The sequence below is a fragment of the Gymnoscopelus microlampas genome, assembly GCF_963454915.1.
Source record: "Gymnoscopelus microlampas genome assembly, chromosome: 6".
NCBI classification, from domain to species: domain Eukaryota; kingdom Metazoa; phylum Chordata; class Actinopteri; order Myctophiformes; family Myctophidae; genus Gymnoscopelus; species Gymnoscopelus microlampas.
Genome location: NC_139943.1, coordinates 36,371,452 through 36,395,097, shown reverse-complemented (window position 1 = coordinate 36,395,097; position 23,646 = coordinate 36,371,452). Strand labels below are relative to the sequence as shown.

At 45.9% G+C, this 23,646-nt stretch overlaps 2 protein-coding genes across 4 annotated transcripts in view; both read right to left on the bottom strand.

The window, feature by feature from the left end:
* Positions 1-273: 273 nt before the first annotated feature.
* Positions 274-23,646, bottom strand: part of LOC311046574 (uncharacterized protein) — a 26,493-nt gene continuing 3,120 nt past the window's right edge. The window contains exons 2-8 of one of the 3 annotated variants that reach the window (XM_084058967.1): positions 15,234-15,411; positions 13,291-13,433; positions 13,021-13,080; positions 11,283-11,789; positions 8,152-8,238; positions 7,806-7,884; positions 274-681 (exon numbers count right to left, since the gene is read on the bottom strand). In XM_084058967.1, coding sequence (XP_083915093.1) covers positions 468-681; positions 7,806-7,884; positions 8,152-8,238; positions 11,283-11,789; positions 13,021-13,080; positions 13,291-13,433; positions 15,234-15,411 — 1,268 coding nt within the window. In that variant the 3' untranslated portion in view covers positions 274-467. Of the gene's footprint in view, positions 682-1,726; positions 1,838-6,550; positions 6,789-7,805; positions 7,885-8,151; positions 8,239-11,282; positions 11,790-13,020; positions 13,081-13,290; positions 13,434-15,233; positions 15,412-23,646 lie in introns of those variants that run through there. The other 2 variants (XM_084058968.1, XM_084058969.1) reach the window with 2 other exon arrangements.
* Positions 2,347-6,631, bottom strand: LOC311046572 (uncharacterized protein; the record flags this gene model as incomplete). Its single annotated transcript, XM_084058965.1, has 2 exons — positions 2,347-2,388; positions 2,549-6,631. One exon carries the CDS (start codon positions 6,629-6,631, stop codon positions 2,723-2,725), a length of 3,909 nt encoding a protein of 1,302 aa, XP_083915091.1. The 3' UTR covers positions 2,347-2,388; positions 2,549-2,722.

Below are 23,646 nucleotides of genomic sequence, written 5' to 3'. Positions count from 1 at the left end.
GGCCGCCACCGGGGCACAAGAGAATATATACACAATAGAATCCTGCACAATAATGGTTTATGAGGCCATCCGATCCTACGTACAACACCCACCCATACGTTAATGTGTTTTCAATGTTCATTTGCTTCTGGCAACCAAAGTGTTCATATCAACCTTGTTAGCTTCGTTATATTTTAGCCCCACCCCCACCACACACACATGTGCGCGCACACACACCCCCACCCCCCCACCCCCCCCCCCCACACACACACACACAACCCCACACACCCCCACACACCCCCACACACACACACACACACACACACACACACACACACACACACACACACACACACACACACACACACACACACACACACACACACACACACACACACACACACACACACACACACACACACACACCGTTTCCCACCAATTCCTGCTGTCCCAGCCTTGTTTTCCCGTCCCAGCTTTTACGCCGACGTTCACGCCAGCTGTTCTTTGTCCGGTGACTCTTCTAGCGTGATGACGGTGAACTCCTCTGTGTTTCCATTCTCCTGGATCTTCTCCTTGTTCATCAGGGTCACCATCTCCTGTTCTCTCTCCTGGGCGCGGGAGCTGGCCACGGAGGACGCCGCCCCGTTGCCCTCGCTGCCGTCTTTGGATGTGATCATCAGGGTCTGCTGCTTACCGCACCAGCTGCAGGAAAGATGGTTTACTTCAGTGTTTCTCAGCCTTTTTTAACTCTTTGACTGCCAATGACGAGATTTCTCGTCATAGTCTGCCATGGCTCACACCGCCAATGACGAGAATGACGAGATTTTGTGTTTTCAGTGGTTTACGATAGAGGCCGCTGTTCCTGTGAATGATCACAGGATCACAGAAGAAGAGTACACCCAGAAATCACGTGATCACAACAAAATGAAGCTTGTTTCGTTCAGTATTATAGGATGTATAGAAATCCATTTTACGGAACGGAATGGATTATCGCGACCGGACACATTTCTTCCCCCCGATTCTCCGAGACCCCCGTATATGTAATGAGGAATCGCTGGCAGTGGCTTGACACTTTTCTGCATTAGACCACAGACCCCCATTTTGATAAGAGTTGCCATGTGTGGGACCACAATCTACACTGTAAAATCCTTGGCGTTAATTTAACTCTCAGAGTTAGACCAGTAAGGGTCCATTTGGACCCCTGGTGGTCCCCCGACCCCATGTTGAGAAACAGTGGTTTAGTTTACCATCCCATCAACACATATACCGTAAAATCCTGAGAGTTCAATTAACTGTTATTACTCAGAATTACATGACCACTGGTGATTTTAAAATGCATACTGTGGCTCTCTGTCCCTGAAAATATGTTTTACTGCATAATTCCTCAAGCTGTCTACAAGAGGGTGGAAAACTGCTGGACCAATCACAGTACCTCCACAATTTTCGTTCAGATTATGTTTTCAAGTTTTTGAATTGCATACGCCACCACTTATATTGTATTCTATTAGATTTGTTGCATCCTCTGCAGACCTGCAGTCAGACAGATACAGCTATCCGTGGTTTTCTGTTTTTTATTTAGTAGTATAGTGTGGGGAACTGATCAAAGCCAAACACAAAATGCAGGGTACAAGCCCACTTAAGGGTATTTATTTGACACCTTTTCAGATATATGACCCGCAGGCCCTTGGTATTACTTTTCATGTAACTTCAAATAATAAAGTCCAACTCAAAATTCACCCCGGGTCGGGGTATTTCCATGCGTCACAATGTCTCTTTGTTTGGATCCGTGCGCCACAGCGTCATCGCTCAGTATCCATGCATTGTGGTCAGGTATGTGTGATTAACTACCACAGGTTGCCTAGGAGTAAACAGAGAGCGTCCTTTAACACTACAATTCATAAACATTCAGTAATGTGCAGGAATAGTGGAGAATTGCCTTAACGCCTGTAGCACCCGTCCATTCACCAGGAGAGCCAATGCCAGACTGAGACAGAGTAGCCACTTTTGTAGATTGGTGCCACACCTAACCTGTCGTCGCAGCTGCGCTCAGTTGGGGCTGATTCATGATGGTGAGTGGCAGGTAACGCCCTTCTATGACGCTGCCCAGGCTGGTGCGCTCCCTGCGAGGTCTCCCTCTGTCTCTGTCCCATGGCCTCTCCCTGGTGTGGTGCTTACCTGACAGGCGGCATTGTGGCGATACTCCACATATCCCCCCCCTAAGCCCGCCGCTTGGTCCGGGGGCTTCCAGCTCCTCTACTTCATACATGCGGGACAGGGCGTCTGCGTGTGGAATGTCCTTCCCGGGCCGGTGCTCCACCTTGAAGCAATAGTCTTGTAGCTCCAGGAACCACCGCGTCACTCTGGCGTTCCGGTCCTTGTTGGTGGCCATCCATTTTAGGGGTGCATGATCTGTAATGAGGGTAAAGGTACGGCCCCACAGGTAATAACGTAGGTGGTGAATAGCCCATTTCACCGCTAAACACTCTTTTTCTACTGTTGCATAATTTTTCTCATGGTCTAGTAACTTTCTGCTCACGTAGGTAATTGGATGCTCCTCGCCATCAAATACCTGTGCGAGGACCGCCCCCAACCCGGTGCCCGACGCGTCTGTGTGGAGGACGAAGGGCCGGCTGAAGTCGGGGGCTTTTAACACTGGCTCCTCACAGAGCGCGCTCTTCAAGGTCTGGAACGCGGCCTCCGTCTCGGCCGTCCAGACAATGTGGTTGGGGCGCTTTTGACATGTCTAATCATACAGTGGGGCTGCAATAGTAGAGTAGTTTTTTACAAATTTTTGATAATAAGCCATGAGGCCAAGGAATGATTTTACTTGCTTTTTTGTCCTGGGCTGGGGCCATTCCCGAATCCGCTCCACTTTACGCGTCTGGGGCCGCACACACCCTCGTCCGATCGTGAAACCCAAGTAGTCGGTCTCCGTCAGGCCGATGCGGCACTTTTTGGCGTTGGCCGTCAGCCCGGCTCGTCTGAGCGCCCCGAGGATGGCGTGGAGGTGCTGCAGATGGAGGCTCCAGCTCGGGCTGTGTATCACGATGTCGTCCAGGTAAGCGGCAGCGTAGTCTCGGTGGGGGCGGAGTACACGGTCCATCAGCCGCTGGAAAGTGGCGGGGGCGCCATGGACTCCGAACGGCAGCACCGTGTATTGGAACAGCCCGTCGGGCGTGGAGAACGCTGTCTTCGCCTTGGCCCGGTCCGTCAGCGGCACCTGCCAGTAGCCCTTGGTCAGGTCCAGCGTGCTGACGAACCGGGCCGGGCCCAGGCGCTCGATCAGTTCATCCACTCGGGGCATCGGGTATGCGTCAAAGGCGGAGACGTCATTCAATTTTCGGAAGTCATTACAGAAGCGCAGCGTCCCGTCTGGCTTCGGCACTATCACGATCGGGCTGGACCATGGACTGTAGGACTCCTCGATAACTCCCAACTCTAGCATCTTGGCCACCTCTTCTTTAATGGCAATTCGTCTGGCTTCAGGGATTCGATACGGCCGCTGGCGCACTATTTTCCCAGGGTCCGTGCGTATGTCGTGCCTGATGAGCGTGGTTCGGCCGGGGAGTTCGGAGAAGATGTCCCGGTTCCGCCCCAGCAGGTCCTTGATGTCCTGTGTCTGGGCTGGGACGAGGTCTTCTCCTATGGGCACCGGGGGCAACGTCTGCGCGGGCACGGTGGTCATCAGCGCGGGCAGCGGTAGTCGGGGGGCTGAGATCCACTTCTTCAAGATGTTGACATGGTAGATTTGGTAGCCTTTCCTTCTGCCGGGCTGGCTCACCCGATAGTCCACGGGCCCCATCTTCTCCACGACCTCGTATGGTCCCTGCCACTTCGCCAGGAATTTGCACTCCGAGCTGGGGACCAACACCAGGACCTTCTCTCCCACCTGGAACTCGCGGAGCGTGGCGCCTCGATTGTATATGCGAGCCTGGTCCCGTTGCGCTTTTTCCATATGCTCTCGTACCAGGGGCCATATGGTCTTCGCCCGGGCCTGGAGACGCTCCACGTGTTCCACCACACTGCGGTGGGGAGAAGGCTGGCGCTCCCAGGTTTCCTTGGCGATGTCCAATAGGCCACGGGGCCTCCGGCCATACACCAGCTCAAATGGTGAGAACCCCGTGGACGATTGTGGTACCTCTCTGATGGCAAAAAGCACATACGGAATCAACTGGTCCCAGTCTTTCCCGTCCACATCAGTTAGTTTTTTCAGCATTTTTTTTAAAGTTTGATTAAACCTCTCGACTAAACCGTCCGTCTGTGGGTGGTAGACGGAGGTGCGAATGCGCTTCACTTTCAGCCATTTATACAGTTGTGACATTACTCGGGACATGAAACAGGTGCCTTGGTCCGTTAGTACTTCCTCTGCTATGCCCACCCGACTAAACAGCATCAACAACTCGTGGGCCACCGCTTTAGCCGAGGCCGCCCGCAGGGGAATGGCCTCGGGATATCGAGTGGCATAGTCTAGTATCACTAAGATATAGCGGTGACCGCGACTGGATTTTGGCAATGGGCCCACAATGTCCATGGCAAGGCGTGAAAATGGCACTTCGATTATCGGCATTGGTACCAGAGGATTATGAAACGTGGGCCGTGGAGCGGTCTTTTGACATTCAGAGCAACCCTTGCAAAAGTCTTCTACTGCCCGCTTAACCCCGGGCCAGTAGAAGCGGGCCAATATGCGCTCGTATGTCTTCTGTATTCCTAAGTGCGCTCCTAGTTGGTGCGTGTGTCCTAAATATAACACCCGTGACACATATTCTCTTGGTACCAGTAGGTCCCCCCCCTTGTCCAACACACCCCGATATAACAAGTCTTTTTTTACAAGGAAGAATGGGGGATTCAATGCACTCACCCCCTCACATTTCTTTCCGTCGATGGCGGCCACGTTCCGGCGCGCCATGTCCAGATTCGGGTCGGTCCACTGCGCCGTGGCGAACCCCCCAGCCCGGGGTGGTTCGAGAGCTTCGACGCCGGGGAATTCGGCGAAGGGGTCCGCAACATCAGCGGGGCCCGCGGCCCCCTGGCTTGACGTGGCCTGTGTGTCCTCCACCTCCCGTCTCTGGTCTTTTCCTCTCCTCTCATCTCTCTCGTCTCTCTCGTCTCTCTCGTCTCTCTCGTCTCTCTCACCTCTCTCGTCTCTCTCATCTCTCGCGTCTCTCTCGTCTCCCCCATCCCCTGCCGGGGAGCTGTCACTCAGGCCGGCCGGCGTGGCGGCGCGGAACGCGGGGCAGGCGTGGAGCGCGCCTGGAGGCGCCGGGCGCGGGGCGCGTCGGCGACGGTGGCGGGCTGTGCCGCGTAGTAGGCCGGGGTCCCAGTACCGGGCGAAGAGGACGCAGTCGGCGCCGATCAGCAGTGGCACGGGCAGGTTGGGCACGACCCCGGCTGGCACCACTGCGTCCCCCCGGGGCGTCTGGACGCGGAGCTGTGTCACCGGATAGTGACGCACATCGCCATGGACACAGGTTACTGGAACGGTGGTGGAGCTGAGCTTTCCGGCCAGGTCTGCTCGTACGAGAGTCACCGCGCTGCCGGAATCGAGCAGGGCGTGCGTGTCGGTTCGGCCAATCTTCACGGGCAGGCGCGTCTGGCGGTGAGGGCTGGTACCGGTGTGTAGACAGGGCCGCGCGCTGTCGGAGCTGGCTGCTGTCCCCATGGAAACGTCGCGCTCTCTCTCGGGACACGACCAGGATATGTGGTCCGCCTGTCCACAGACATAGCAGCGGCGTTGATGTGGGCCTCGGGTGGGCCCTTCGGCCACCGCGGCCTCGGTCCGGGCGGCAGGTGGGTTCGGTGGCGTCGATCTTCGACGGTCGCGGCCGGGCTTCTCCTCTCCAGGGCCCTTGGCGGCTTCGGTGCGCGTGGTCCTCATCATGTCCACGCTCACTTGGTGGTTCTCCAAGAGGGCCACGAGTGCCTCCAGTGAACTCGGACTCACTTGGGAGGCGTATCTGCGGGCGTCAGGCGGCAACGAACGTATGCATCGGTCGATCACTAAGCGGTCGATGATAGGTGGATCTCCCCCGGTGGTAAGCCAGCTATGGGCGCTGCGCAGTAGAGCCGCCACCTGCGGTCGGGGTGGAAAGGCCGAGTTGTAGGCCCAGCTGTGGTAGCGCTGCGCTCGAGCTGGGAGGCTGTAGCCCTGGGTGGCGAGGATGGCGTCCTTCAGTTTCCTGTAATCTCTGGCATCGGCGAGGGTTAAGTCCCGGCACACACGCTGGGCCTCGCCGGTGAGGAATGGGGCCAAGAGTGAGGCCCAGTCTCCGACTGGCCACCTCTCTCGGGCTGCGGTGCGCTCAAACACCTCCAGGTATGCTTCAATATCATCTTCTGGTGTCAATTTAGTGAGTACTTCTCTAGGGGCGCGTGTGCTAGCCACATCACGGCTAATTCTGTCAATTAATTTTTGTACCGCTGTCTGCAAATCTGTTTGGCTCCTCAACAGGGCCGTAAGTGCGTTGGCCTGCTCCATGTTTTTCTTTTTTTTTTTTTTTTGGGTTTGGCGTGGATCAGAATGCCCGCATTCTCCACCAAATGTGGGGAACTGATCAAAGCCAAACACAAAATGCAGGGTACAAGCCCACTTAAGGGTATTTATTTGACACCTTTTCAGATATATGACCCGCAGGCCCTTGGTATTACTTTTCATGTAACTTCAAATAATAAAGTCCAACTCAAAATTCACCCCGGGTCGGGGTATTTCCATGCGTCACAATGTCTCTTTGTTTGGATCCGTGCGCCACAGCGTCATCGCTCAGTATCCATGCATTGTGCTCAGGTATGTGTGATTAACTCCCACAGGTTGCCTAGGAGTAAACAGAGAGCGTCCTTTAACACTACAATTCATAAACATTCAGTAATGTGCAGGAATAGTGGAGAATTGCCTTACCGCCTGTAGCACCCGTCCATTCACCAGGAGAGCCAATGCCAGACTGAGACAGAGTAGCCACTTTTGTAGATTGGTGCCACACCTAACCTGTCGTCGCAGCTGCGCTCAGTTGGGGCTGATTCATGATGGTGAGTGGCAGGTAACGCCCTTCTATGACGCTGCCCAGGCTGGTGCGCTCCCTGCGAGGTCTCCCTCTGTCTCTGTCCCATGGCCTCTCCCTGGTGTGGTGCTTACCTGACAGGCGGCATTGTGGCGATACTCCACAATAGTAATAATAGTACTATTTGTGCCATTGAACACGCTGCCAGATTGGTTGGCGGCACTAACGTGACGCAAAAAGCTTAGCCAAACAGTGAAGCTGGCGGGTCAGGTTGGCAAATCAGGGAAGCCGGTGCTCACCCCAAACACACAGAGATTCTGTGCGTCCCGATGCGTCCCGCAGACAGACAGACAGGGTTCTCGGAAACCGTTGATCCGATCGGATTGCTTACTCGGTACTGCAAACCCCCCGGTCATTTGGGACACACGCGGCAAGTTTGAGGTCATTTGGTCGGACAGTTATGATAGATAGATGGATAGATAGATAGATACTGTAGATAGATAGATAGATAGATAGATAGATAGATAGATATAGATAGATAATGGAAGTCAACAGAGCTTTGATTGGGCTGAAACATTGCCTAAATTTGGTGACATAGAACATACAGTAGAGTCAAAGTTACTGATGTCACAGGCTGGCCACAAGAAGACTGAGATCCACATTGGAGCCACCCCATTCCCATGTGGATCCCGAAATCCACATCATTACATTTTGCAGTAACAAACATGCTAAGAAATGTGCAAATGCCATATTGAAAGACAGGTGTCAGGTCCTGCTGTTGAATGAATGCTGTCCAGAACCAAACTACTGCAGCTGATTACAGTGACAGATTACCTTCTTCGTTTGGCGACGACTGCGCACACGAGTAGAACGGCACCCACGGCCACTATCACACCAATGATCACCAACCAATCTGGAAGACATAGCAAGCAATTACTCATTTTTATTAAAGTAACATATCCATTAAATCTATCTACAGTATGGAACCATTAAGGAACAGGCAGAAATTACTCAACATTATAAAAGAAAAACAGTTGCTAATGAATGTGGGTGTAATACTTTTTGTAATAAATATGTGTCATTGGTAACCAGTGCATTTTCTACCACCATCCTTCCCCCCCACTGTGATATGTATGACATTCAGGGTGTTAGAAACAGACTGCATAATGGATTCACTGACTTGATGAAGACTGGTCGCCCTCCCGTTCAGCGGGCTTGTCGCTGTCGGCAGGACTCATCCTCCCCTTGACACCAGGCTGCTCTGGGGCTGCAAGGGAAGAAGACAGAAGGGATAATTATCAATCAATCATACACTTTCATATAAAGTTAACTGTTATATGACTCCCCTGACCAGAAGGGAAAATGTAACTGGGGAAAGGGCTTAGTAGAAACTTTTCGTTCACTTGCTTACTAGCTGTACAAATCCTCTTACAGTGAATTAAGACCCCTGGGCCCAATTTCTGTATTTATTCATTTTACTTGTTTTAATAAAACTAAGAACATATATAATATTTAAATGTACAAACTATTGTTTGTTTGTTTAAATAAAAACATTTAAGTCTTTATTTACTTTTCAAAGACTTTACAAGGTGCTTTTACAGAACAAATTAAAGCAAAACAAAGTACCCCAGTGCCAAATGCCATGGACACACACACACACACACACACACACACACACACACACACACACACACACACACACACACACACACACACACACACACACACACACACACACACACACACACACACACCACGAGCGCGCGCACGGAAACGTCAACAAAGTAAATCAATCATCACACTGTGGACGCACATAAAAGCTTTTGTGACAGTTGAAACAGAATGAGCAAATATAATACAAGACGTACAAGCAATGGTGGTTTTTACTGTCTGACACTGGGTGATTGCACCAGCCTTGCAAAAGTGATCATGTGCCCGAAAAGGTTACCCACCCCTAGTTTAACCCATTAAAACCAGAAAAGCAGGTGTCATTTTCGATTGTTGGCGTTGGCTATTCAATAATAGCAGATATACAAGCTCACATCGCAAAACTTTGTGCCGCGCTGAGAGCTTGTACATCTGCTATTTTCTTTTACATTTTTGGAAACATCTTGAAAGTGTGAGAACTACTGATTTAGAAGGCATTTTGTAGAATCTGCCTCAGGTCTTAAGGGGTAATATAGCTATATTTTATTCTTGGACCCATCCAAGTTGTGCTTTAAAAGTGACATAATATCATTTGGAAAAAAAAGTGGCTTTTATTTCCCTGACCCTGATACATAGAAAAAAAAATCTTTCTTGCACTATTGGATTGTCTGTGTCAGTTTCTGGGCTGTACTCATATTTACTGTGCTGTACATTCACGTAACCTAAAGAAAATCGACTTTCTATCCAACTACAGTAGTCTACTTAAGACTACCAAGAGCCTGCTGCAGGGATGCACTGTAAATGACCGGTGAGCCTGCATGATATTACAGCAAAGAGAGAGAGAGGAAAAAAGAGGACGGTTACCACTATAGGCCCTGGTCACCCAGGCAACAGTTGGAACCATTTTACTACCATGAGCTGTCACCATGCTTAACCGATCCTGTCTATCTAACACTAGGGGGCGTGCTGAGCTCTGAAAGTTTCTTTAGTCATCCTGAAACTTGTTGCATGTGACTGGAAGGGTGTGCTGTTTCTCAGAATCCTCCCCTGTAAAAATTGGATGACATCAAGTGGTTTCATACCACAAACCTGTATGTTATTTTATAACTCTATGCTATGGTATGTGTATGCATGGCTACTTTTCAGGTAGTTAGTGTTTATAAGGGAATGCCAGACATGTTCTGAGAGGACAATATTGTACTGTATATACCCATACTGTGATTGAACCACATGAACCCTAGTGTCCCTATTCCTTGCACATCATAATAATAGGTGAACATTCCGCAGAAATAGATGATCTACAAGCTCCCAACACAGCGCAATGCAATGCGTTGTGAGCTTGTAAATCGGACATTTTCGGCATTGATTGATTGGTGTAGGTTGAAAAAGAGAGGGCAAAGTACAGGCCCTTGGGGGACCCCAGTCAACAAAGTATATAGGGTCTGAGTGGTTAATTATAGATTGAATGTGGTTGAACAAATCACAATTGTACGGCAAATTTATCATGGGCAAATACAAACTGTGGTTACACACATATTATTCAAATCTAGGTAATCCAAATTCTCGTGCACACCTGAATAATAGCTATAGCTGCGACATGTGCATTGGTGGAATATAAACACATTCAGATCAAATAATAAAAGACACCCGCACACTGTGTTCACTTGCTCAACAAAGTAAAACGTTTCATTAAACGTTTAATTTTATTGAGCAAGTGAAGACAGTGTGCATTCATTCCTTTATTCAAATCTAGAACAATCATATTGATAAAGAAGGTCCTTCTCATGTCCCCCATCCACTTCAACTGATACTTGGTAGCCTACCGTATATAAAAAATCCACATTATTGATCCCCTTTGATCACAGAAACATGTGCTAATCATTATGGGTGCTTAGAGGGAAAGAGTGCCGTCTAAACAAGAAGACAGGCAGGAGATTTAAGGCATGCCGGCACACGCACGCACGCACGCACGCACGCACGCACGCACGCACGCACTCACGCACGCACGCACGCACGCACGCACGCACGCACGCACGCACGCACGCACGCACGCACGCACGCACGCACGCACGCACGCACGCACACTATATCAATATCAACAGTCAGACTATAAAGGAAAGCTCATAATTGCACCCATGTGCTGTGCCCCAGCTTAACCTGTGTAAAGAGCACAGTGGTCCACAACAACTCTTCTTGTGGCCTTTTGAAAAAGTGCAGCCAACCTCAGCTGATATTTTTAAAGTAGGAGTGGTCCTTACATATGTAACAGAGTGGTTCACTACCTCAGCCTGGTGGCCTGAAAGTCTAATATCTCCCCCGAGCGATAGGGATATCCCTTTGGTTTAGCGGTTAAGATGTTAGCTTTCCACGTGGGAGACCCGGGTTCGAATCCCGTGCGTTACACATATAGCATATCAATATGGCATATGTTCTCCAAGCAAATCCATACATATGGCTATTTTCTTCTGCCAGCTGTATATGCATGTAGGCCTTTTTTTAGGCAGGTTTTGAGTTGTTTTCAATATCTTGAACCATGCATTACCTTCTCCTCCTATTTAAATGTTATTTTAGGATGCCTGAACCCCCAACCCTTTATCCTTAACCACAGCCTTAGCTGGAACATTTTGATATTTAAAGCGTTCATCATGTCACTGCAGCAGTTACCTTTTGTGCCGTCGGCAACGCCAGGTTGTACCTCATCCTCCGCTGGCTTCGCGGCCTCTGTTGCAGACTGTGGCGTATCTGTTGGCTGTGCAACGGTGGTGGCTTTATGCGATCCCTCTTCCTCGGTGAGGTTCGGAATCATCCCGGACCCCGTGGTCTCCTCTATCTCCACCACCGGTACGGTGTCGTTGGTGGATCCCATGGCACTGGTCTCGTTCCCTCCACCCAGTGTGTGGTCCTCGGCCAGACCGTGGTCTGTGGCCTCTGTGGCCGACGGGTGCATTTCCTCCACCTCTCCGTGAGCCTCGGCCGCCGTGGCCGTGGTCTCCGCTTCATGGTCACCAGGAGCCAAAGAAGGAACCGCCGCCGCAGCATCTGTGGAGTCATCCGCCGGTTCAGATGTGGTGGCTTCAGGTGCGGAGTCTGTGGTCGCTGCTTCTGCTTGCTCGTCAACTACCGTGGGGGCTGGTGTCATGTCCGCTGTGTCATGGTCAGACGAGGGGTCAGCTGTTCAGGATATAGACAAGATCAGGGTTATAGTAGGTTGCAGTTAGGTAGCAGTGGAGAAATTGTGTCGTAAGTGAATAGCAGCGACAGATTCAAGAGAATAATGATAGCTTTTGTTTGTGTTACCTTGGTTTGTGACAATACCCCCCCACCCCCACCCAGATATTGGTGAAGAACTCTTACTCTTACTGCAGTTATGTAACACTGACATCAGCCTCTGTTTACCACTGTCATCATTCCATGTTGTCGTTTCAGTTTTATCCCCAATTTCATGTCATTGCCAATTCCCTGTACGGTATACTGTATAGTTCCTGTCACTGCCAACCCCTACTGTTGGAGGGTGTAGACAACCATGTCACCCTTGTGGTGGAGTTTCAACACAAGGGTGAAATCAAATGTGTGCAGAGGAACTATCCTCCCCACTTCTGCTCCCTGGTGAACAGGCACTCTGACCAACCTGTAGGAGTCGCTAGTGCAGCAACCAAAACCACCCTCCCCAGCCAGCCCGTAAGGGTGTATTTGGTTATATGTGTACACTGTCAGAGTGTACAAAGTGTACAGTTAAATGAACAGAATCAGAAGCAGGGCTTTGGGTGTGGTTCATCATGGACTGGTGATGAGATCGCCACGTCAGGTGAGCAAGACAAAGGAGTTTTCTCACAGGTCCTTGATTCCATCTCTTTCACTCTTTGAAATTGCTTGGTGCTTTCTCAGTCCCTCAGAGGATACACGCCGCCAACAATAGGAGCTTGAATTCTGATACGCTACAGTTGTCATTTCCCTTTCTCGTACTAAAATCCTTAGTGTTAATTCAATTTAACTCGACTCAACTCAGAGAGTGTAAACATTTATCAATTTGTACACTTTCTGAATTAAATGAACACTAAAGATTTGACTGTGTACATGGCAGGGATTTTGAGTTATATCCTGTCCAGTTATTTTCCCATTTCATACAGTATACAGAATTTTCCTCAACACTCAATTTTCTAACTTTGATAGAACTTTGGATAGTGACAGACGTCCTGTAATGAACCATTAAACCCAGAGGGAAGTGGTTCTGTCAAGGGAACAATAGCAGATGTCTCTGGTCCATTTACCATCCATTTTCTTTCAATGAGTTGCTTTCACTACCTGATTACAGCTTGTAGGTCAGCTATTTCCACTATTTTTGATCTCTTGATCTCTGAACGTGAAACTGAAATGAAATGATGTAGATGATTGCATGACTTACACGATGCATCGGCGTTGAACGCTGCTTGCACCTCAGCCGCACAGTTGCTCCCAGGGCCGGCTGGTGGTTGAGGGAATGGGAGGACAGAGGTATTTGTGAATTGATAAGAAAACAGCTGTTACAAAAAGTGGTTAACCTCAACCCTTCCTCTGACAGCCTTGTGATAATAAATGTTCAACAGTTGATATGAAATAATACAAGTAATAATACAATTATGATACAACAGAAAATATAAGTAGAAGAAGTGAGTGTGAGAGAGAGAGAAATCACCTTGCTTATCGTAACAGTAGGCATCCCAGCGATCATCTGGATTTACAGAGGTTTTCTCAATGAGTCCTGTCTCGTTCTTTGCACAGTTTGCATGGTGTGTTTTTCGGAGGATCACCACAATCTTGCTGTCGATCCAGCCAAACCTACATAGACACAGCAATGTCATGAAACCCATCATTGGCAAATGGCAATACACCAGACAGGTGAGTTACACTACTGTGAAAAAAGACAGAAACAAACAAACAACAAACAAACCAATCATGAGTCTATTCCCACAGTAGAAGAACAGCAGATGGTTGGTTCTGGTTCCTTTGTTAAAGGGCAAGACCACTTTGGTAGAGGTTTGGGTTGTGTCTGTACCTCGCCATGATGTAACTCCAAAGGTGGGCAAGAAATAAAAAATAATTGCTCCATTGATTAGAAATTGATAATTCAAAATATGCTCCTCATTGACTTACATTGTATGTTAAAACAGCTCTCAAAGTCACTCTTTTAGCACAAAAACGAACGCAAACAAAGTTGATTCAGACAATATAGAACATCACCAAACCCAGTACTGTTTTTTTTTTAATAAAAATGTCAACTTCCTGTTGATTTTGCCATTTTTAATAAGTAGAAAACCCGGACTGGATCGGCGGATCCGGATCCAGATCTTCAAATAGTAAAATCAGGAACAGGAAGTTGACATTTTTATTTAAAAAAAAACAGTACTGGGTTTGGTGATGTTCTATATTGTCTGAATCAGCTATGTTTGGGTTCATCATATGCTCCTCATCAATGAGGAGCATATTTTGAATTATCAATTTCTAATCAATGGAGCAATTATTTTTGATTTCTTGCCCACCTTTGGAGTTACATCATGGCAAGGTAACTACACAACCCAAACCTCTACCAAAGTGGTCTTACCCTTTAAATATTGAGTTTATGAGACTCTCTCTCAAGACAGATTCAGAGACAAATTCAAAGGGGAAAAACAAAAAAAGATTCTCCCTTTTTTGCAGTTGGATCCCCAGATTGATGAGACTCTCACCATTATTGCAAAGCTGTGTTCTGTAGTATTAAACCTTAGTATTAAACTGGAAACCCAGTTAATAATTATATATTTTTTATTTAACGCCAATCCATGTTGGTGACCAAAATTAATTAAATTGGGACCACTGAATCCTTATGTATAGTAGGTTGCGTTTGAAATAAGGGACATTCCCTGCCATCCGTTATAACAATAAATCATAATGATTTGCTCACCAATACAACCCCTGATCCCACATCTGATTGAGAATTAATACAAACTTCTGGTACAATACGATAAGAGCAGATAAACCTTTATTTATGCCAGAGGGAAATTAAGGTATCATACTGTGTAGCAGCAACCGCAACAGGATGAAACACAGGAGGTAAGAGAAAATAAAAAATAAAAACATTGTAATATCAATATTTCAATATTAAAGGACCATTTCACCCATTTTCAACCTAAATTCATATAATTGGTCCTCATTAATGCTCATTATAATATGGTACCATTTTTGTCTACTCTGCCTGTGTCTCAGAAGAGGGCTGTGGAAAGAAAGAAAAGAAAATAAAGTAGCCTACCAGTGACATCATCGGTAGGCAGGTTTGGCAAAAACGATTTCAAATTTTGTATTTTATTTTGTATTAATGCAAGAACAATGGCTTCTATTATAGCATACTGACTTTCCAGGACGAGAAAGCCTGCTGTTTCTATTAACTCGGAATCCCCATCATATGATGTCACTGTAGGCAGGTTTCTGAACTGTGTGTGTGTTGAGCAATAATCTCTACATCGTCCTCAGACAACGTAAAGATTGTAATGATAATAATTGCTGCTTAAAAGCACTCGGATAAACAGATCTCATGTTCACATATAACCATATCAACTGTGGTATCACAACAACACATGAATTAGATAAAGCTCAAAATCTGACCTGCAAGTCTCCAAGTCTCCTTTATCATAGGCCTCCTTAACCTGCTCTGGGCTCGCCAGAGTGGTTCCCAGATGCTCACAAACTTCCTTGGCCTTGTCAAAGGTCAAGGCGTAGCGGTCAGCCCCCTCAATCAGAAATACTCCATCAAAGCTGCAACCCCGGGACCTTGAGGTTAGATCTGAAACAACAAATAATACAGATTAAGTAATAATAATATACATTTTATTTAGGGAGGGCCACAGTCGAGGGGCAGCTGAGCAGAAGGCTCGGTAACAGAGAGAGATCTTGTATTCTGTCCAGGAGGAGATGGGAAGCCAATGCAGTATATGGAGTATGGGTGTGATATTATGCACTCTCATCAGGATCCTAGCAGCAATGTTCTTTGGAGCTTTTAGAGGCTCTTGCTAGGGATCCCGATTAGAAGTGCGTTGCAGTAATCCAGCCTGGGGGAGACAAAGGCATGGACCTGCTTTTCGGAATCAGACAGAGTTAGGGTGGGACAGAGTTTGGCTATATTCCTGAGGTGGAAGAAGGAGGTTTAACGTGGGCCTCAAAGTTGAGGTTCTTTCATCTGTTGTCACCCAGGTTGGTGACAACAGATGAAATGGGAAAGTCCTACGCCAGAGAAGGTGATGCTGGTTATGGGGGATGATTGGACCTGGTGTGGGGTGCCAACTAGAAGAGATTCTGTTTAGGAGCTGTTGAGTTGTAGGAAGTTTTGTTTCATCCACGCCTTTACCTCCTCCAGGCAGGTGGTGGTGAGTGTGGATGAAGGTGAGGCTGATGACGACAGGGCTGCAGAGGGGGTTGGGTCAGTCTTTATGTATTAGTTGAGTGTGATGAGCATTGCAAAGATATTCCATAACTGCTGATGACACGGCCGCCGGGAAGTATACAGTGTGAACAGGATGGGGCCGAGTAAAGATCCTTGGGGGACACCACAGGACAGGTGACAGGTTGGGTTGGTTTGAAATTGTATGAATGTATTTATTATTGATTAAATATTTCTGTATGTCCTTGCTACCAATCACATGGTATTCAGTTTTCACACATTTGTGCTCCACAATGGACCACAATGGAAATACTGTAAGCTCTCAAGCTTTTCACATGCATTTCTGTCAATAAATACGTCTATCAATTAGTCAAAGGGAAGAAGTGGTGACAATCATTCTGTATAATAGACAAAATGTTGTTCAAAACAATACAGAGCCGCATAGCACCTGCGGCTGCATGCATGCACACATCCACTTGAACCCTAGCGCCCCTATACTGGGCATGTCATAATAGGCAAAACGTGGAAGAAAATAGGCGAACAATGTGAGGTGGTAGATAGGCTATTTTTGGGGAAGAGATTTGGTGTAGAGGGAAAAGGGGAGGGGGCCAAGGATAGACCCTTCTGAGACCTCGGTCAACCAAGTAGGGTTTAAGAGTGAATATTGCCATATTGAGATTCATTCAACGGATCAAAAAGAAAAAAAATCATTTGCAGATTTCATGTGGGAGCTATTTTGGGGGAAGGGCTTCTTCTTTTCCTGTGGGAGGAAAATGAGCTACCCAGTCGAAATAATCGAATGGCATGAAAGTCGGCCGCAATTTCCCCTTCTGTAGTGGGATGCTCATGAATAGTTAAACAAGAGAGACCGCAACACAGTCATTAAGCTTCATGTATAGCCTACTCCATCGCTCAAGAGTGATACTTTCCAAACAAGAACAGATCTCATTATGATGCGTTGTTGCAGTAGCTACTAGCTTGTAGATTTGTTCTTTTTGGCAATCGTGGTACTAAACAGAGTGTGAATGAGGCATTGACCACTTTCAACCTGGCGTCCCTATATTGAGCATTTCATTATAATATATATATAATATTATAGCCGATCTACAAACACACAATGCGTCACAATGCGATGAGTTGTGGGCTTGTAAAGTAGATTGGCTATTTTCTCTATTCGTCATACAACGAAGTAAATAGGCTAAGTGGTTAAGCATGCTTTGCGGATGCATTCTGAGGAGAGTCATTTGTTTTGTACAGTTAGATTGTTGTGATGTAGAGCAGTGGGTCACGAGTAAATATCCCCTTTTTAAAATATATATGATTTCAAAAGACAAAAAAAAGGTTTAAACAAAAGAATCTCAGCTTTTCATTAATTAAAAACAAAGTATTTCATAAATAAAATGAAAAAGTAAAACAATATCCATAAATAAATAAATGTTTAAGAAGTAGTAAAAATAGCACTAGTTTGGGTCCTGGGCAAACATCTAATTTCTCGTTTGGGTCTTGAGCTAAAAGGTTTGGGAACCACAGATGTAGAGTGAGCAGTGTGGGAGAGCAGCACAGGGGCACTGAAGGTAGGTAGCACCATCAGTTGACACATTTGCACATTTTGACGCACGCACACGCACACATGCACGGGGGGGGGGGTCTTTGTTTCTCTTAAGGATTTGGAAACTAGGGGAGTTTCTTAATTCATTTAGAAGTATTTGCATACACTAAGAAAAGAAACAGGGACTCGCCACCTGCCAGCGTCCCAAATGACTCTAGGGAGAGACCCAGTCCTCTGAAGGGTGCACCGAGAACAGCCGATCTACAAGCTCACAATGCGTTGCGGACCGCAATGGAAAAAAGCTTTTACTGTAGCTTTATCCTTTTGATGTTGGTGTATACATGTATGTATTATCTGTACATAAACATTGTCAATAAACATCTCAATCAATCAATCAATGCACTGTGACACGTTGTGCGCTTGCAGATTCTCGGTGCGCAACACCGGCACGTACCCAAGTATAAAACACCCTTGAGACAGAGCATGTGACACGCTGACTCTGTCTCCATAGAGATATCGCCATGGTTTCCCCCTGAATACATACAGTACAACAAACAGCAGTGTGAGAATGTTAGATCTAGTTTTCATAACAAGCATCAGCAGCTTGATGAGATTTGGAACACTGGGGGGGTAACATGAGCGCAGTAGGTGTTACACAAACATGCGTACATCCCATCAGACAACTATGGGTTTTATTCATGTTCGAGTCTCCCCTTGTGATGTGCCCACTTCCTTGAAATTTCACACTATGCATTGTTGATCTGTTTGTCGCTTGTTTATACAGTTACCGTGGTGATACATGCGTGTGTTGTTTTGAAATATAATATTCCTTGCTGATGTGTGTCTCTCTATATACAGTATGGTGTGGAAAGTTCATTACGCCATGAAGACCATGTGGCAAGATTCTGTTGACCCTGAAGTCCATGTTCTCTATGGTATGCAACTATTTTCCTGAGAACTTGGTTCCAAAATTAAGATAAAGAGTCTCACTCAGAGACAGGTTAAGAATATCAAGCATCAAGTTTATACAGTAAAATCCTCAGAGCGAAGATTGACACATTTTTGCACTCTCATAGTTCAACATCACTGGATGAATTGCTCTAAAAAGACAACATTGTCCAGACAATAAGTCGTGTAACTGGCACAGTTCTTGACAACGGTGTCATTATTCTCCCATGTCCATTTACTTGGTTAATTGTTTAGACATGAATGGAGAAGGCACATTTGTAGGGAAGCTTGTGCACTTCTTTTGATGTGTCAACTTTCAAAGCTATCACTGGGCAACGCAGAAAGCGATAACTAACACAAACCGTAGCAAGGAAACCCATCTCAACAACACCAAAACAGGATAAAAGAAAGGACATGATAACAGAACTTCAAGGCTAAGATGTATTCATTATTGACAGTACAACTTGATAATTACACTGTAAAGCTACCAGATCCAGGGAACATAATTTGTCTCTCTTGATTCCCAGTGGTGTTAAGTAACTACGTACATTTAATACCGTACCTAAGTAAACATTTTCTTTTACTTTACTGGAGTATTTCCAATTTCAATACTTTTACTCCACTACATCTCGGAGGCAAATATTGTACTTTTTACTCCACAACAATTATTTGAAAACTTATACTAGTTACTTTAAAGATTTGAATTATTATTATAAAACATACATTAACCACTTCAGCCCTATTTAAACTTTGGCTACTTGAAAATTGCAGATCTACAGTACAAGCTCACAGCGTGTCGCGATGCATTGTGAGCTTGTAGGTCTGCAATTTTCAAAAGATTTTAATACATTTTATACATAATGATACCTTGTGAAACGAGACATTTACTATTTTTACTTTTGGTGCTTTAAGTATATATTGATGCCAATACTTTTGTACTTTTACTCAAGTAAATTTTGACCGGAACTTTTACTTGTAACAGTGTTTCTACATTGGAGTATACTTTTACTTAAGAAAAGAAATGTAGTAATGTACTTTTTCCACCACTGATGATTCCTAGAACTTCAGCTTCAGAAGAAATAGATAATATTGCATCAATTACTTAAATGTTTAGATGGCTTCTGTCATCTTAAAGGAGTAGTTCACCCCAAAAAATTACAGACAGATTTCTTTGTTTTTGTCGCATTCCTGAGCCAAGAATTTGGTGACCGGCAGAGTCCCCGGTGGAAGACTCAAAGAGTCTCCATTGAGTCTCCTATTGACCGATGACCCGGTCATTAAATTATTGGCTTAGGAATGCGACAAAAACAAAAAAATCTCCATGAATTCAAGACTTCATGGGGTGTGTAATCGATAGAAAATAAGTACTTTTTTGGGTGAACTACTCCTTTAACATTTAAGATATCAGATAAACCATTTTTCGCATCCTTGTTCTTGACAACGTTAATGGCACTTTGACATCATACATACGTACATAAGTGCCATTACATAAGCAAACTTCCCCATAGGCTTTCCGCTGTGCAGTATAGCTCTCATGAGGTGCACTGACAGGAACAGGAAACCACGCCCTTCTGCCGTTAGAGGCAGTGAGGATTTGGGTGGTGCCTCCACCTTTCTCACAAACACACACACACACACACACACACACACACGCACACACGCACACACACCTGCCACTGACTTCAACTGTCATCAGTTGAGGACAAAGTACTCAACCCCAGGGCAGTACTCGAATCGAAGTATAACTTAGATTCTGGTCAAATATTACTCAGTGAAAGTTGTGAGCTTGTAAAAATATAACTATTTTTGAAATAGGGCTTAATTTCCTTAATTAATCAATTAATTAATTCATATTAATTAATTAATAATGTAAAACGTTTGTGTCCTGGGGAAATCCAGAAAAAAAAGCTCAAGTAAAGTACAAATACTGTACTGTACAAAATGTACTTTGTCACTGTCCATCACTAACTGTCATGCACCCCTCCCCACCAAGTCACAGTGTCCCCGAACCTCACAACAGCATCTCCTGATCTTACAGACCCAGTAGGATCAAAGACAAACGCTGCTTGTCAGTGTGCTGAAAGGAGGCTAGAGCACATGAATCAGGGGGGCATGCCATTAGTATGCAGAGACAGTGGTCATGGGTGTCTTTATAAAGTGCAGGAGCCTGCTAGGCCAAGGCGGTGACTCTACCAAAGACATTATTGTCACCTAATGGAACTGAAAGAACCAGGGCGACCATGGAGGGTCTGGGGTTGTACAGAGCCTGACAGAAATAAAGAACTTTAACACAGCGTGCTGCCAAAAAACTCCAGCTGCTCTCGCAGAAATAGACAGGCCTGACCCCCCTTTCTGTTCCTCTTTTTCTCTTTCTTGTTGTACCGCTCATTGCCAGCTATGAAGAACATTACATTGCACACACGCGCACCCGCACACACCCACACCCAGTGCACCCACACACACACACACACACACACACACACACACACACACACACACACACACACACACACACACACACACACACACACACACACACACACACACACACACACACACACACACACACACACACACACACACACACAGGCACGGATGCTAAGACGCCCATGGACAAGCATGCATGCAAATACATAGGACTAAAGATGCCTTCAGCAACAAGCAGTGTTGACACAGTAAAATCATGTGAAATGTTAATGTTTAATGTTCTGGTGATGTCCCTTGTTTCTTTACATCTTCACTTCATCATATATCTTCACTATGTAGCCAATTTTTTACGACATTCCGCCGCCTTACCCGAAGGCCGTTTTTTTCACGCCATACCACCACCTTACTCAAATGCCGATTTTTGACGACATACCGCCTTCTTACCCAAGCCGATTTCAGGGCTGTCCACTTAAAGTCGAATAATCGATTAATCGGTCAGTTGGACTTAATCAACAAGACTTTGTTAGTTCATTTGTTGTTTATGCTTTTTTCACCATGCACATCTCTTGTAAACTCTATAACCCTTTAATTCTACCAGTCTGTATGTCAATAGCCAGTAGCCATTGTGGACAACATTAGAATGTACTTATGTCTAATCACATGTACCTGTACATTCAGTACCTGTCTTTTTATGTTGTGTATATATGTACAGGGGTTGACACTAATGGTTGCCCGACTGCCAGTGGCAAGTAAATAAAACGTTCGGGCAAGTGGAAATTTCTTTCGGGTTGCCCGACGAGCAAGTGCGTTTGAATGGGGAAGCAACTGTCTTCATTAAATATTATTGGTGATTCATGAAAGAAGGAATAATGCTACCGTTTTACAAGTAGCAGTTGCGATCATTCAGACTTTCAAAGTGACTGTTGCCACTCGGCAGTTATAGATTGGGTTTAACATGAATTTCATTTACGGGTAAGTGCCTCTGAGACCTTAGTTTTACATGTTTATTTTTCTCCTTGCTCTACCGCCCCTGTTTTTGTGTCTATCCTGAAAACAATGAAATGATGGAGCTTGCACAAGAACTAATTTCACCCACTGATTTGCACCAGTAAACCTGTGATGTGACAATAAAACGGATTCTGATGTTCAGTTCTCAACCTAACCAATCTGAAAAGGCTGATCTCTGCATGATTGTATGCAGCAAACACAACCTTACAGATTTGTCGATTTGATCAACAAATCGATTAGTTGACAAATTTCTAAGACGATTAGGCGACTAAGAATTTATTTCGTCGAGGACAGCCCTAAAAGCTACCAGAACATACAGTACGCGCACTATGTTCTCACTGAACCTTTCTCAGAAACCTGTCATACGCTGTATACATGTGTGTGCATTAGGCCTGTGACATCCTTTTATCCGCGGCTGGTTTGCATATGAACGCAGAGACCTTGTGACCGCCAGTGTGTGATAATGATCCAGTTCCTCGTGTTCTCCCGTTTCTCCTCCACAGAAGTTGCTCTGTCAGCAGGCATGTTATGTCTAGCCCTCACCTCGCTGGTCACGGGTCCGTAGACCAGTGGGACAGGTGAAACATGAGATCCCCCGTCCCACACACGCACGCGCACGCACACGCACACACACACACACACACACACACACACACACACACACACACACACACACACACACACACACACACACGCACACGCACAACCCACCTGAAGGTCACCTGAAGGAACCTCTCTACCCTTTGTTCTCGTTTCCATTCTCTCTACCCCAAACTCCTGCTTATTTACGTTGGTTGCCGGTGTCTATTTATTTGTTCTGAGTTCACTTGAAATGACTTAGCCCGTCTTTTAATCTCTAATCTAAATTGAGTGAAGGTCTCAGTGAATGAACTCAGGCCCCCCACACACACAGATGATCCATGATAACAGAGACAGCTCGACCTCCAACACTCCTTTATAACCATTCGTCTTTCCGTTGGAGGAGAGGAAAAAAAAACAGACGTTCAGTGGAAAATGCACACTTTGCAGCTTTCCCTGTTGCGGTCGTCCTTGCACTGTCTGTCAGTATTTTTTGTTTATCTTCGTTTCGAGGGTCCGTTGCCGTGCAGACAATTTTACATTTATGAGGTTTCACAGATGTATTGGAAATCATACAGCCTTTTAAGATGACCCTGATGTCATGACAAAATGTGTTCATGTGAATGCTTTAAGGTCTCACAGCCTACAGAGAGGAGAGTTTGAGTTGTAGGCCACCTCAAAATGAACATCTTCAACTTTACAGTATAATTTTTTTCAGGAGATTATATTCTTAAATGTTATTTATTCTTTAGTTCCATGTGTTCTTTGTTGTTATTATTTTGTGGTGATAGCCGTTTTTCTTTAAAATGCTTTGAAAGCAAGATGCTTTGAAACTATTTGTTTAGAATTTGGTTATTCAAAGGCAAACTGACTGACTAATGGCAGGAGGATCCTCTGGTTTGACTCTACACAGACACAACCTAATACCATATTGACATCTGATGCAGGGTATCTGCATAAATATAGACTAATAGTTGAAGATTTGGTGAGCTGAGAGATTCCTGAGTTTGCCTCATGCACCACGGACCTGTATACATTACAGAGCTCTTTTCAGCAGCTTTCCCAGTTCCACAAAGACGTTAGTGTATATGAGAAGGAAAAGCAAGGACGAGGGGCGGGTGAACAGGGTG